Source organism: Callospermophilus lateralis, chromosome X (genome assembly GCF_048772815.1).
Source record: "Callospermophilus lateralis isolate mCalLat2 chromosome X, mCalLat2.hap1, whole genome shotgun sequence".
Lineage (NCBI taxonomy): Eukaryota > Metazoa > Chordata > Mammalia > Rodentia > Sciuridae > Callospermophilus > Callospermophilus lateralis.
Window position 1 is genome coordinate 4,240,545 of NC_135325.1, and position 16,394 is coordinate 4,256,938.

Below are 16,394 nucleotides of genomic sequence, written 5' to 3' on the forward strand. Positions count from 1 at the left end.
ACATCTGAGATTACATTTCCATGCATGGGAAGTATACCTGGTGTTTACTGAACAATCAAGTTATGAAATGGGGTCACTTTCAAGGAGGGGCCTGGTAATTTTCAACTGGGTGTATTTGCTTTGATTATCCTTTCTACATTTCGCAAAGTAGCTGCTGTCAATTTTATCACACTAGAGTTTCTAAAAACCAATTACACCCAAATCTTCACTTACAGAACTGGAAAAACCTACAGTATTTGAAGCTGATACCCTAGGTCCATGTAGTAAAACCCTATTTTTATGTTACTTGTTGGCTCCAAAAGGAAGTATTCACACAGTGTGAGGGTTATAACAATTTTACTATATGAACTTTAAAGCCTCACCTGCATTTCCCTTACTTCTGGTTTTGTGCCTGTATTTAGATGTCTAGTTTACCCAAATAGCCCTGACTTCATCACTCAGTGACTAAACAGAAATAAATAGTGGCTGCTTGAGAACATGATTATGGCTTTAAGATCACCAAAAGAAAAGCTGCATTTGAAAAGGAATGATGGTAACAATGTTAACACTGTTTAGACTGTTTAACACCCTCCCCCACCCCAAGAAAATCTGGGGCTTCTTAAACTGATCAGAAAATAAGGTAAGAATATCAGGCCCTGATGAAAATGTCTCAAATAATAGCAATTTGGAAAAGTGAGAATTCAGTACTCAGTTGTCTGTGATTCTCTCTTCTTGACTTCCTTTACCCATGTTTTAAGGCTTAAGTAAACTGCTAACTCCTCAAAAGAACACTTTCTGATCCTACAGGACTGAAATAATCTCACTCTTTCAAGAATAATTTTTACTTTTTTTTTTAACCTTTTCATAACGTGTCATTTTCAACCCATTTGCCATGTATGATTTACAGAAGAATATAACATTTTTAAAATTTATTTTTTATTCTAATTTGTCATATATATGACAGCAGAATGCATTAAAATTCATATTACACATATAAAGTACAATTTTTTATATCTCTGGTTGTACAAAGTATATTCACACATTCATGTCTTCATACATGTACTTAGAGTAACAACGTCCATCTCATTCCACCATCTTTCCTACCCCCATGTCCCCTCCTTTTCCCTCCCACCCTTTTATCCTATCTAGAGTTCATCTAATCCTCCCATGCTCCTCCTCCCAACCCCACTATGAATCAGCACCCTTATATCAGATAAAACATTCAGCCTTTGTTTTGGGGGGGATTGGCAACTTTACCTAGCATGATATTCTCCAACTCCATCCACTTACCTGCAAATGTCATGATTTGATTTTATTTTAATGCTGAGTAATATTCCATTGTTTATATATACCACATTTTCTTTATCCATTCATCTACTGAAGGGCATCTAGGTTGATTCCACAATTTAGTTATTGTGAATTGTGCTTCTATAAACATTGATGTGGCTGTGTCCCTGTAGTATGCTGTTTTTAAGTCCTTTGGGTATAGACTGAGGAGTGGGATAGCTTGGTCAAATGGTGGTTCTCCTCCATTTTTACTCCTCTTATCTTTCTTCAACAAAGGGAAATTGGAGTGCACAGCAAGATGTGGACTGTATACAGCTATCTTTATTATCAAGGAATGAGATAATGATTCTGTGCTTTCACTCTGTCATGTTTAAACAAGAGAAAATGAAAAGGATTAAGAAGGCAAAGTCTTAAGTTTTACCTTGCATTGATATTGGCTGAGGATAAACTAGGTCTTAAGTACATGGGAATTTTCCCCAAATGCAGAAAACCCCATTAAGACCCTTCAAACCCAATTACAATATAAACTGACTTTGAACAAAGGCTACTGGAATACAGATTCACTGCCACCAAGTCTAATCTACCAACAGACCTAAACAAATGAAGTACCTATTAAACTACAATTATAGTAGCATCAACCTTCCATAATCCTTCTGAAGACCTCCCTGCTTCCTCTCCAAAGACTTAGAGCAGTGGTTCTCAGTCTGTAATGATTTTGCCCTTTAGGAGATATATGGCAATATCTGGAGATGTACTTAGTTGTTGTACCTAGGAGGGGATTTTCCTGGCATTTAGTAGAGATCAGTATGCTGCTAACTCTCCTTTAATATGCAGGACAGTCTCAGCCCCACCAGGCAAGGTGGTGGTATTATACCAGCTATTTGGGAGGCTGAGGCAGAAAATCACAAGTTGGAGGCCAGCCTGGGCAACTTAGTGAGATCTATTCTCAAAATAAAGTAAAATGAATAAAAAGAGTTAAGGGATTTAGTTCAGCAATAGAGAACTTGCCTAACATATGTCAGCCCCTGGTTTCAATTCCCAATACTGCAGGGGAAAAATTATTTCTAAGTCCTAAATATCAACAGTACTAAAGTAGAGATACCCTGGGTTAAAGCATTGTCAAGATAAACTTATCTGTATGTAATTGTCTTACATATTTTCTCTGTCTTATATTCAAAACATTATCTCCCTTGCAAATATTGTCTGTGTATTCAATCTAAAGAGCTCTTTCAGTTCTAGTAAACTCAAAGTGAATTCCTTCAAGATTCATACATAGGGTTGGGCTTACGGGGTAATGGCCAATTTTCCTTCCCTTATATTAGGGAAAAAATACATTCTATCTATCAGTCTCTTTGAAATTTGATTTATGTATCCAAATGTACAATCAACTGGGTAGGAAGGAAAGTTCCATCTGATTGGTGTCACTTTTTTTAGTAAAGACACAAATTATATGGATCCACATATCACATGCCTTAAGATCTATGATATTGTACACAGCTTCATGCACAAAGGCAGGGTCCACATCTGGAAAATATTGGTTTTAATTATGAGTATCCATATTTTGTGAGATGGAGATGCTTCTGTGTGCCTAAGAAAAAAATGAAGTTCTTTATGTCACCTTCTCAGTGATGTGAAGACTCATAATGAAAGCTTATTTTTAGAATGAATGCCTGAACATGTGTGGTTCAACAGATACACACAATAATGTTAAGTATAAAAGAGATAGGGAAAGAAGTGTTGACCCATGGTGGTTTCATCTAGAAGGAATCCAGTGGGAACTTTTGTTTTTTTACAAAAACGGGGTAAATGCATATGGGAAGCCTTACTCCTTGGAATAGCAAAAAAATATAGGCATTGAGAATAACTTGTAATAAGCACAGATGTCTAGATGCAGAGCACAATAAGGAGTTCACAGACTGGCACTGATAAACAGACTGCAGCTGAGAGATTCTGATATAGATCAGGACAGGACCAAAGACTGTACTTTTCTAACAAGCACCAGGTGACTGGTAACAATCCAGAGAAGCCTCAACATGACATATTACTTCATGTCTTTGTTACTAATGGTGGCCACAGTCATGTCAAAGACATAAACCTTAGGGATGGATACAATGTTGGAAAATACATTATTGAAAGATTAACAAATAGAAAATAAGTACCTTATAAAAGCCATGCTTAGATTTGAAATCTGAATCCCTATAGGTCTCCTTTCTCCTTGTCCTTAGAAAACACATCACACAATTGTATCTCTTCTGCCTTTCAAGAAGAATATAGTGAAATGGTGTGTGTTATCTTTTATAATTTACCATTTTCCTTATTCCACCCCATGTTTGCACAAGGTGTTTAAATATGATTTCATAGATCATTAATTAAGGTAACAACTGCTTCCTTAGCAGGCATGATGTTGAAGAGCTTGTAAACTGCTTCCCCAGGGAGGCAGAAAGCCTGTTTATTTTTTATCTTAAAGGTTGAGGAGTTTGGATAAGGCTTTGACAGACTTGCATGGATTAGGAATTTAGACTTAATTGTAAAAGCCATCCAAAATAAATAAGTTTCATGATATTTTCTAATTCTCCATTTTACCAGGGTATAGAGCTGGTGCTTGTCAGCAGGGTATAGAGTTGGTGCTTGTCAAGGACATAGAGGCCTGAAGTGTTTGCAAGGTGTTTTCTTCCAAGCATGTTCCCTTTTGTTAGGTACTACGACAGACTATTATTTTAGGACTTCTAATATGGAGTGCTCTTTTGCAAGATGTAAAATGATTTGCAGAAGCAATATTGCAAATGAAATCACTGTCTTTTTAGTGTCTCCCTCCTATTCTTTCTTTCATCTCAGGCTATTTTCTACTACTGTTTTCTTTACTACTTTCCTTCCAACTTAATCCTATTTTTCTGTCTCTCTGGTTTTTTTTTACTCTTCATAAGTTTCTCTGTCTCTTATCCTCAATCTTATCTCTTCAGTCTATCTAATTTTATTTATTCATTCATCCCTTTAATCAGTGTAAATGTATTGCACACCTACTATGAACCACCAAAGTCCAATAGACTCTTCCCTTGGGATGCTTACAAGAAAAGATAAATTAATATGCACTCATGTTTTGTACATACATATTACATATTATGATAGTGATCAAAATAGTGCTATGCAGGGGCTGCAGTTGTAGAACAGGGGTGGAGAACTTGCCTGGCACATGTGAGGCTGTGGGTTTGATCCTCAGCACCACATAAAAATAAATAAAATAAAGGTATTGTGTACATAGACAACTAATTTTTTTTTTAAAAAAAAGAGTGCTATGGAAACATGCTGGAGGTGCCCTGTAGTAGACATTGTCAATGCCCATATTCTTATGGTAGTCATTGGTCTCATGTATTCTGCTGGCTTCCTACTATAAGCTCCACCCTGTTTGCTGTGGATGGAGGGAAGGTATCTTACTCAAGTTCTGCAAAGCAGGCTGGAAATGCTGAGGACTTAACACTGAAAAACCAATCCTCCACCAATCATAAGACCAGTCCTCCTCCAATCATAGTTGGGAGCCAGGGATAAATATTCTAGTTTCCTTGTCCCTCTGAGCCATATTCTATACTGGCTATTAGTGATTCCCAGTTGGAGTGAAAACTGCTTACTTATGCAATCTAAATTGGTGTCTTTCTTTTCCCTGCTTCACTTCCCTACTCCTGTACTGGTGCTTCCTGAGATCACTTTCCAAATAATCCACTTGAACTCATATCCCTGTTTCAGGGTCTTCTGGACAAAACTAGCTAAGATAAGCACCAAGCCAATAGCTGGGTTCCCTCAGATATAATTATCAAAATAGGAGGCTAGAGAGCTGAGCAGGTGCCAGGAAAGGCTCTGCTCCATGCTAAGAAGGTTGGACTTCCTCCTGAAGGCAATTGGGAGACATTAAAGGTTTTTAAATAGGGAGATGGCATGGTTAAATTTATATTATGAAAAAATTAATTCAGTTGGGCACTCTGGAGAATGCTTCAAAAAGAGCAGAACTGGGGGCAAGAGATCAACAGAAGATTCTTATAATAAAAATCATGGATGAGGACGTGAAAGGTGACAAAAATTTAAATGATTTTTATAAAAATAAGAAAACTGATTAGAACATGTACTACTTCAACATATAGAATGCAAAAAGGAAGAAGTCTAAAATGACTGCCAGGATTATGGATTTCTGAAGAGGGGAACTGTGGTGTTACTGGATGAAGACTATGTTAGAGGAGGCAGATGTTAAGTTTGTATAAGATGAACTGAAACTTGAGACACGGAGATAGAGATGTCCCTGACGCAATCCCAGTGATCAGGAGAGAGGACTGGGTTGGATGGAAATTTTGAGGAGTTATCAGGTTATAGATGGAGGTTAAAACTATAGATGTGGATGATTACTCAGGAAGAATGAACAGAGTGAGAATAGAAGAGATAAGGGGGTGGGAAAGAGTAGGAAGGGGTGAATAAGAAAAAGGACAGGCAAGGGAAGGTACAAAAAAGGAACAGAAAGTAGCAAGACAGAAAAGAAAGGACAGAACAGTGAGGACAATGTCCTTGAGCACCACCATGTCAGAAACAGGCAGAGGAAAAGGAGCCCATAAGGGAGACAGAAACAATATGATGCTTTCTACCCACACCACAAAGAGTTTGGTCCAGCAAAGCTGGGAACATAGGACCTGAAGGGAAGGAAGAATTTAGTTGCTCAGGAAGTGGGAGGGACTAAAATGTTTTAAAGTTTATGGAATAATAGTGACTGATGGAAACTATAGAAATATTTTTTTTTTCTTTATAGAAAGGGTCAGATTGGAAAGAGGCACAAGTATTTTCCTAAATGCTGCTACAGCATTTCTATTTAAACACACTCTTAATTGTATAATTAGTTTACATTTACCTGGTAGTCCCTCCCCTAGAAGCATAGGATTATGAATAAGTTTGCCTTTTTGTGATTTTTCTGTAACTAGCTTTCAAAACCTGGGATATATACTATGACCTTAGCAAAGCTTTCCCTGAACAAATGAAAATATGAAAATGGCTTTGTGGTTTGAATTATTTACAGTAACAAACATTTCACATTGTTGCCATGATAAATCACCACAAACTTAGTGGGCTTAAAACAAGACAAACTTATCTATAGTTCTGGAGGTCAGAAGTCCAATACAGATCACACTAGGCTAAAATCAAGGTGTTGGCATGGCTGTGTTGCTTTGGAAGCTTGTTAGGGGAATCAAGGGGTTTGGTGGCTCATCAGAGGAAAAGATATGACCATGGAGGCAGCAACACACAACAAACTTAAATTGGCAGTGCTCAGACAGGATTGCATGATGGGGAGACCCCTCATAGCATGAGATAATCCAGAGCCTTAGGGAGGGGGACAAGGTGGGTGAGGACAAGGGGACTTCCAGGGCAGAGAGAGAGAGATGGGGTGGGGCTTACATGTCTTGATGATGTTGTTCAGCAGCACAGTGAGGGCTCTCTGGGTCACAGAACTTCAAAAGGCAGCAGCAGCTTGGGCCTTAAAATCACAAGGCTCTCATCAATCTCAGCACATTAGGCATAGTTTCATGAGATATGCAAAGTAGTCAAGCTCTAGATGGCTAAAAGTCTGCATGTGTGGACTAATTTTAAGATAACTGTGAGTGTAAAATTTGAGTTTCATGTGGGAAGGCTCTTGAGCTAAAAGGATTTAACCTACAGTAAAGAAAAAAAAAAAAAAACAACCAAGAGGCTAATACATAGAGGTCATCTTTGGCTTATTTATATAACAATGCTCTAGAGGAGAATTTGATTCTTCCCTTTTCCAACTCTACAGGCCACTCACAGTTCTTGGCTCTTGATTCCCTTCCTCCATCTTCAAAGCCACAGCATTGCATCTCTCTGACCTTTCTTCCATAGTCTCATCTAATTCTGACCATAGCTGAGAAATTTTCTCCATTTTTAAAATACAAGTGACTAAATTGGGATCAGCTGTACAATCCAAGGCCCTCTTCTCAAGTACTTTACCTTAATCACACCTGCAATCCCCTTTTGCTTTGTAAGGTAACATATTCACAGGTTCCAGGGATTAAGACACAGGCATCTTTGGTAGTCATTATCCTGCCTTCTGTGAACAGCAGTGTTTTCCTGTGACTCAAAGAGTGCCCGGTGGCCACTGTAAGTATGCTCAATGTGCACAAGGCAGGCTAGAAGAGCCAGGTGGTGAATGTTCTAGGGATGGCCCTCAACCAATAACCAGCTGGAGGCTGGTAGCTAAATATCTGGCTTTGTCACCACTTGGTAGGTCAAGTCTGAGTTTCTCAGGGGTTTGAGCCCCATTTAACAATCTCATTAACCTACTGATAATTCACACACCCTTTATTGACTTTCCTCCTTTCCCGGTTCCATTTCCCCACTCCCTTACCACACTTCCAATATTTTTTAAAGACCAAACAAGTGTATTTGCAAAATAACTAGTAGAGTTGAACAGTAGACTTTGAGTCTAACTGGTTCAACAGGATCAGAGGAATCTCAAATACCATAGTATTTTCTCTGTTGCCCAACATCCCTTTATAATTTAATATTAATTCAGCAAAAACATTATTAAGCACATCCTATAACACATGAACTCTTCTAGATGGCCTGGCAGTTCAATTCATGCCATAAAAAATTTTCAGTTTATATCATGCATAGCCTATAAAATTTATAGGTATTTTATTTGTGTTTTTTTTAGATATACATGGCAGTGGGGTATGTTTTGACATATTATACATATATGTGGTGCAACCCATTACAAATTTAATCCCATTCTTGTGGTTGAACATGATGTGGAGTTACACCAGACTTCCAATATTGTCTCCTAAACAAACCACTTGTATGCAATTCTTTGTCTCAGAGTTGCTTTGAGAGAACAAAAGCAAATAAGGTGTAATGCCTCCTGGGCCAGGGACTTGATAAACATCACAGTTAGTTAAACCCCATCCCCTCATACTAAACAGATCCTCTTGCACCCACACTTTAGCTAAGAATGTAGGAAGAGTGAGTGGCATCTCTGAGGGCACAGCAGGGGTTTCTCCACATTACAGCTCAACAACTATATTTCTATCTATTGCACTTTACAGTTGGCATTGCTAAAGTATTTCTGTGCTACTGTGTTTCCCAAACAATTTGACATATATCAAACAACTTGATTTATTTCATAATGTAATTTTGTTCCTGAAATCAAGCCTGTGACTTCAGCTATATTATTGTCTTATAAAAGCTATTATAGTAGATATGTTGAACGTTTTTTATTGTCTTGCTCTTAAATGCTGTAAGATGCTTCATGGTAATTCAAGTTGTAGTTATTTAAACATAAATGAACTGATAAAAAGATTAAACTGAATGAGAGAGAAGTCTGGTGCTTCCCAAACATTTCATTGGTGATGTGGGTTTGCCTAATCACAGTACTAATTTATCTTCTATCAATGTTATTCTTGTTTCGTTCTTGTGATTCTTGTTTGGGCAAAACACTAAGTAAATCTGGAGTTATTTCCCACCTGATTGATGAAGCAGCATCAGAGGCAAAGGTAACCATTTAGAAAAATAAATGATTCTGACTCCATGCAAGAGTGAGTATAAGGAAATGGCAACTGTCTTCTTAACTTTTCATTTTAAGCTGCTGAACAATCCTACAATTCATTTATTCAACAAGTATTTTTAATGTTTATTTTGCACAGAGTTCTGTATTAGAAAAGGGAAATTAAGAATATGAAAACTGCTTGAAACTTCATGAAGCTGTAGAAGTCAATAAGAAAAAAGGAAGAACATGGGGCAATTCCTAGAAAGGGAGTATACTTCCAGTTCTTGAGGAGGTCTCTTTCTCAAGGAGGAAGCAACATTTGTAAAATTCATGTGGTGTTGAAATATTTACTGTAAATTATTCTCAACTCATCTTGGGAATACATAAAATACAGATAAAATAGGTAATGAAAATTATACTCTTTCAGTGCTCACCAGAAAATGGCCTTATCATACTTTGCTGATCTACCTCTTATTTACATCAGAGCTTTCCACACCTTCACTTCCAAATAAAAGTGAGAGTCAGTGACAAGGTAGCCTCCTTTGATCTAAGGTAGTGGTTCTCAACTTACAGCTACTTTTTCCTGCTCAGGGGATATTCAGTAATGTCTGGAGGCATTTTTAGTTTTCATGACTTGGGGGATGGGGATTACATATGCTTTTGGAATCTAGTGGGTAGCCCAAGAATGCTGCTAAATATCTTGCAATACACAGTATGGCACCTACAGCAAAGAATCATCTGACTCAAATGTAAAAAAATGCTAAGATTTAGAAAACCCTAATGTAAGGAGCAGAGATATGCTACACATACAGAGAACTGAGGTTTTTCTTGGGTGGGGGGAGGCTTAGCTTCATGACTGCAACCAGCTTCTGAACAAATAAGTCATTTGTGCCAGGAGTAATTAGAGTATGACTCAAAAGATGATCTAGTCAGAAATTCTCTTTAATTAGGAATTTCCCCTTTATAAGAAAGCTCTTTTTTACTCTGCATAAAGTTCTTTTAATTTACACCAGATAGCAAATAAGAGGTCTAAAATATTATTCTTTGCACTGATAATGGAGGCATGAATTTTGTTGGATTCCTGATTTAATTGCTTTCCACAAAGGTGACATGGGTGTAAACATTATGAGGTTAAGTTATTGAATGTTTCCACTTCATTTACTCTTGTCACTTCTGAATTTATCCTATAGCAACAGAAGTTACACTAGATACTAGCTCCAGTATTTTCTAGAAAGAAATAACCCACTAGAACAGGGTTCTCAATCCTGGCTACACATTAGACAGTGGGGAGCTTTTTAAAATACCAAAGCCCATACCATTAAATCTCAATCCTTTGGGGAGAACCCATTAATCTTTGAGTTTTGGGGTACTGGGAAGTGAAACCAGGAGCACTAAACCACTGAGTCACATTCCCAGCCCTATTTTCTATTTTATTTAGAAACAGAATCTCACTGAGTTGTTTAGGGCACCACTGAATTGCTGAGGCTGGCTTTGAATTCTGGATCCTCCTGCCTCAGCCTCCCCAGCCACTGGGATTATAGGTGGGCACCAGCTGCATCTTGGCTTTTTAAGGCTTTGCAGGTGATTCCAACATGCAGTCCAGTTTGAGAATGACTGCTCTAAAGCCTCACTTATTAAAATGTCATCTGTTAACCAGAAGAAGCAGCATCACCTGGAGCTTGTCAGAAATTCAGCCTCTCAGGCCCACCCCAGGTCCACAGAATGAGGAAGTGCATTATGAAAGGATCGCCAGGGGACCTGCAAGCATGAAAGCTTAAGAAGTGATGCTGTAGAACATATTGCAAAAAGTCCACTTAGAAAATGTATACACATTGCAATACGCACAATCTAAAACAAGGTACACTATTAAGACATGGGAAATGATCCAAAGCTCTAAATAAATCATTTTTTCATTTTATATAAAATATTAAGTTCATTACAATAGTTACTTGAATTATTTACTGAATTTTATTTTTAATTGTGAAAAATTTCAAACACAAACAGTAACTTGATCTTTGTTTTACACAGCTGAGAATGAACTCAAAGCCTTCTGCATGCTAGGCAAGAGTTCTACCACTGAGATGCACTTCTAGCCCTTGTTTTTCTGAAGAAGAGTAAGCACTACCTCTTAGGTAGCATAGATTTCTCATTCTGATGTTGGGAACCAAGCATGAACTTCATGCAACACCCTTTCCTGTAACTCTGAGAAGGTGCCCTCTCAGCTCTGTATTCACATACATAAGAGACAATCTGAAATGTCATTCAATAGAATCCATGATAGAGTGAGGAACTTCACCTTTATTAACATGATGGAACTTTGCCCCTAGGTATCTTAGTAAAACAACAGTTCTAAATAGTCATATGAACTTATTCTGGAGCATAAATATGCTTTCAATTGGATAGTTTGGTAGTTTATAAGGATTGCTGAATGTCGTACAGTCAGCTAGTCAGCTCCAGGTAACCAGAATTCAGATGCCTTAATTCATTTTACAATCACCAAATGTTCTTTCACACTTATGTCCTTTATGACAGATTTTAAAAGCTTACAAAAATACATCATTAAGTTAGCCTTCCTCAGTCCAGCCAAGTATCCTGTTAACTTGCTTCATTATAGCACTTTTTTCCTAGAATAATTCTTCCATTTAATTACACTCTGAGCCTTAGTTTCTTTACCTGTAAAAGGAGTCTAATAAAACTTTCTCATGTGCTTTATGTTAGGAATAAGCAAGATTACACATGTAAAGAATGATGCTTTGTACACATCCGATGCTCATCAAATATTTCCTTTCTCCTGCCTTCACTTATATTTCTGAAACCCTCAGGAAAATGTCATCAGAAATTTTCTAAACAGCAGAGCCCATTAGTCTTTCAATCTGAAAAACCTGTCATGGTTTCTGGTACATAACAAGTGCTTGAAAAACGTTTGTTGAATGAATTTTTGGTTTCTACTCAGGATTCATAGCTTGGGGATCTAAAAGTGAGCTAACCATCCCTAAACTATCATAAGAATGCCATTTTTTAAAAAAGGACACTTTAAATGTGTATAGCTATGTGTGTTTCAGATTCCATCCCACTGATAATCTGACTTCTACTCCAAAGTACAAATCTGTGAGAAAAGCAATAGACAGTTACATAGAATAGTATAGTGGAGCTCTTTATGTAAACTTGTCTTCTCATGTTCATGTAAAATGTCCTCTGGTTCTTTAATTAAAACTAGATTTTTTATTACCTTAATTGATATTCAGTGTAAAAGAGACTAAAAATTATATGTTAAAACCAACACAATAAATGCAAGCACTTAGGAGAAAACAGAAAAAGAGTAGTGGCTACTCCTTAACCAAGGTGGCAGAAATCAGGAGGGAAGAGAACCTCCTGGAAGGTGTTGTTATTTTTGCTGAGGATAGAAGATTGAATTATAATTTACCAAGGAGACAAAAGTCAAAGAGAATCACTAGACAGAAGGAATAACACATGGAAAGGCCTAGAAAAATGGAAAAGTTTGAACCACTGAGTGAACAGAGAACAGCTAAAACATAGTATCTGTAATGAGACATGACGAAAAATAAAACTAGAATAATCCATTAGAGTCTGATTATAAAAGCCCTTGTCATTTGTGCCAGTAGGGTCTGCATTTTTATACAGGAGCCAAGCAATCAGATAATAGATAGGCAGAAAAATGAATTCAGAAACTCTGAACACTAGTTCTTATTTCTTATAAGATGGTTTCTACTCCTGAGAAGCTCTTGAAAACATAGGAGTATTTACAGCTGTCTCACTGCTAAAATCAATCAAAAGCTGTACACACAGAATCTAGGACTCAGTAGAAAGAGTTCAGGGCCTAGCATAATGCCTGGCACATAGGAGGTGGACTCACAGACTCTTGTGAAATCCCTGTGCTTTCTCAAGCATGACGAGTGACCATTGCATTAAATTTAAACAGAATGTGTGACTCTGCTCTTCATCAAGAAGCCCCTCTTTTAGATTTCCCCATGGCTAGTACATTCCTATCATATGGTAGATGTTCAGGATATATTTAAGGAATGAATTCTAGCAGCAAAGAAACCAATTGTGACATTTAGTACAGTACTTTTCAAATTGAGGGGTCATGAAGTCAGTGCAGTGCTCATCAGCAGCATTTTTGAAAGAATAAAAGCTGGGAGAAAGGATTAAAATATCAGAGTGCATCTTAATTTGGAAAATTACTACTTTCTGATTTTTTTCCTTTGGATATATTAAGGTGTGTGGGAGTACGTGTATATGTGTATGTTTGGTAATGGAAAATATGTTTCCTATTTTAGGTCGTAGCAAAGAGAGAGAGAGAGAGAGAGAGAGAGAGAGAGAGAGAGAGAGAGTGAGTTGTATGCATTATTAGACTACTGTCTTTGTTTTTTTCTAACTTTACTGAGATATAATCAACAAAATTGCATATATTTAAGGAGTACAACTTGATTTAATATATGCACACATTATATAATAAAACATCATAATCAAAGTAATTAAAACATCCATCACCTCACATGGTTGCCAATTTCTTTCTTCATTCTTTCTTTGTGGAGACAATACTTAAGATCTATACTCCTAGCAAATTTGAAGTATACAATACAGTATTATTAACTATAGTCACATCACTGTACTTTAAATCCCAAGGATTTATTTACTTGGCATAATTGAAATGCTGTAACCCTTGACCAACATTTTTCCATTTCTCCCTCCTACCATCTCCTGGAAACTACCATTCTATCTCTACATCTATGAGTTTGATTATTTTAGATTTCACATATAAGTGAAATATTATGGTATTTCATAGCAAAAATATTTTGAAAACCAGTCCTTTCAGGGTGGATCAGGTCAGGCTCACTGTGCTTCTTTGGCTTAATCCTTCTCATATACCCTCAAGAGGCACACAAATAATAGCTTATTTGGTTGTTACAATGACAGGGATAGGAGGTGTATGTACCTTGTACAAACTGCTGGCACCTCCCTAAAACTAAGACACTTACCCTTGTCTTACCAGCCCACTCTCACACCCCACTGGAGGAATGTGATGCTCATGACCCAGTGGGGTCATCACTCAGTGCCTTATGCCTTCAATGTCAAAGCTGTGTCATCCTCAGCTGGGCATAATGTGTGCCTTATTAAGACACACAGAGAGAAAAAAGCAAGACTAACCTAGAAGTTAAGTCCATTTTCTTTGAAAATATATCTTCTTAGAAACACATAATGTTTTCTCTTTTCTTTGATTATTCCATTGGCATCTTTGAAAAGAAAAGGAAGTCAGACTCTCAAATACTATCTTACATACCTTCACACACACTTTCTTAACTAGAAACTCAGTTGGTCAACAATTAGATCAACAGATAACTGGTGTTATTCTCGCACTGTGATCAATCTCTGCCTTCTGTGTTTACAACAATCAATCTTCCCTCTGAACCCACAGACAGGTTTTCTGTCTGAAGTCTTAAATCTGGTAACCATAGTAATGAAGCAGAGACATGGGGAGATTTAGGAAATGTACTACAGATGCTCTATCAAAAAGAAAGAACCTTCATTTTATCAATTATTTTCCATTTTATTTGCAAGAGGTATTTGTAAGAGGCATAGCTGAAGTGCTAATGAACAAACAAATTGCTGCAGAGAATGTGGAGGAGAGCTAGGGCACAAATGATCTGCAAAACTAAATAATAAGCCAGAAAAAAAGGAGCATAGATTGTGTTTCTGGTTCACTCCACTGGTTTAAATGTCCTTGGGAGAAGCAATAGGAAAGTGCCTCCTGATTGTTTACAGTGTTCACCTGCCTCAGTAACTGCTAATTTTAAAACAGAGCCTATAGTCCTTATTCATTAGAGAAAAGCTAGCTTAAGAGGATCATGCAAATTCAGAAGGAAGTAAGATTGGCTAGAGAGAGCAGGATTATGTTTGTTTTTTTTTTTTTTTCACCTGGAGAACCATGTTTGTTCTACAGCTGTGTAAAGCAATAAAGTGATGGCCCACAGACATCTCACCCCTTAGGACATGCCTCATTGCCCCTCTGTTCAAAAACTCCTAACACTTTTGCCAAGCCTGGGTGATTGCAGCATGAATTTAACCTGGTTCTTCCATTTTGTAGGAAGACATCAAGGGCAAGACAAACATAGAGGTGATCTTATTGAGTTCTCAGTTCTTGAGTTTATTGAGCTCCCTGCAGAAACAAACAACTCTCTAAACTTTGACTGCCAACAGCCTTGACTCCTTTTTCTCTGTGCTCCTTCCAGCAGAAATTGAGCAGTGGGAGGGAAGAGGGGAAAAAAAGAAGTGGTATTTGGAAGGCTGATATTATTGGCTATTATAGGTTATTATGTATTATTATAAACATATAACAATACAACCTATGTAATATAGCATAAGGCTGAAGCAGGAGGATTGCAAGTTTGATGTCAGCCTGGGCAACTTAGCAAGATCTCCTCTCAAAAGGAGGAGTGCTGGGGCTGTAGCTGAATGACAGGATGTTTGTCTACCATGGGTGAGGCTCTAGGTTCAATCCCCAGTACTGAAAAAAAAAACTTGGATATAATAAAGATAACTCCATGAATATGGTTGTTGGACTCTAAAAATACTCCCAATTTAATGTCTAATCCTTTACATAATGTGAGGTTACATGTTACTATTTGGGGGGCTTTTCTTATCCTATACTCTATATTTTAAATATTTTATATTAGAATCTTCTTCAAAATTATAGCAGCAGCAAAGGACTTGCTGCTTAACTGAAACCCTAGGAAATGATTAAATATAATATTAAACAAGTGAAAGATACTTGACAGAGAAATTAGAGCAGGGTGTCTCAAAACTGGATCAAACATCTAGAACCTTTGGGGAGGTCAAAAAAGGTTGCAGCTGTACATGGCATACTGATTACATCTTTCCTGTACTTGAGGCACTGCCTTCAATGTGGTTTGCCCTCTTAGACTTTTTACATCAGTAATTTTCACACCAAGTCGCAGACTCCCACAAACAGAAGATATCTAAATGGTCACATAGTTACCTAAACCATCCAACATCTCCAACAAATGGTTAAAATTTTGACTGTCTCTAGCAACAAGGAATCGATGACCTTCCAAAGGTATGTACCAGATTTAGTAATACAGTTGTTAAAGGTTCATCACCACATTGAGTTGTATTCTGTCTCCTTGTAATGTCAGCCAATTATTTCTGATTAGGTCCCTTGGAGCCATTAGTATAAATGTGAATCTGAATTCATAAAATCCCTTCACTCTTTTGAATATACCTGTCATATAAGCCAGGCTCATCTCTTTTCCAGACTTTACTTTCTTGTTCCTTTAACAATTCTTTGTGTGGTATGCTTTCAGAAACATTCACTACTCTGGAAGCACTCCCTTACCATTTACCCTGCCCTTAATCTGTCCTGTTTGAACCTTATGACCCAGCCCTTATTTTATCCAATGACTTATGGAGAACAGTCTATAAACTGGAGTATCAATGAGATTCTCTCTTTGATACTGAATGAATCCCTAAGATGCAAGATAATTAAGAGACACTAACTCCTAGCCAGAGGTAGAGATAGTACATGTGAGCTACACTGTAATGGCACTGGAAAACAGGATCAGTT

The 16,394-nt window shown here is 37.4% G+C and overlaps 1 protein-coding gene across 4 annotated transcripts in view; it reads left to right on the top strand.

Moving 5' to 3' along the window:
• Positions 1 to 16,394, top strand: part of Glra2 (glycine receptor alpha 2) — a 178,720-nt gene that overhangs the window by 149,288 nt on the left and 13,038 nt on the right. Inside the window, exon 9 of one of the 4 annotated variants that reach the window (XM_077106900.1) lies at positions 9,897 to 9,905. The exons of 2 other annotated variants lie outside the window; for them this stretch is intronic. In XM_077106900.1, the coding sequence (XP_076963015.1) occupies positions 9,897 to 9,905 (9 nt within the window). Of the gene's footprint in view, positions 1 to 4,799; positions 4,818 to 9,896; positions 9,906 to 16,394 lie in introns of all 4 variants that reach the window. One more of the 4 variants, XM_077106901.1, reaches the window with a different exon arrangement.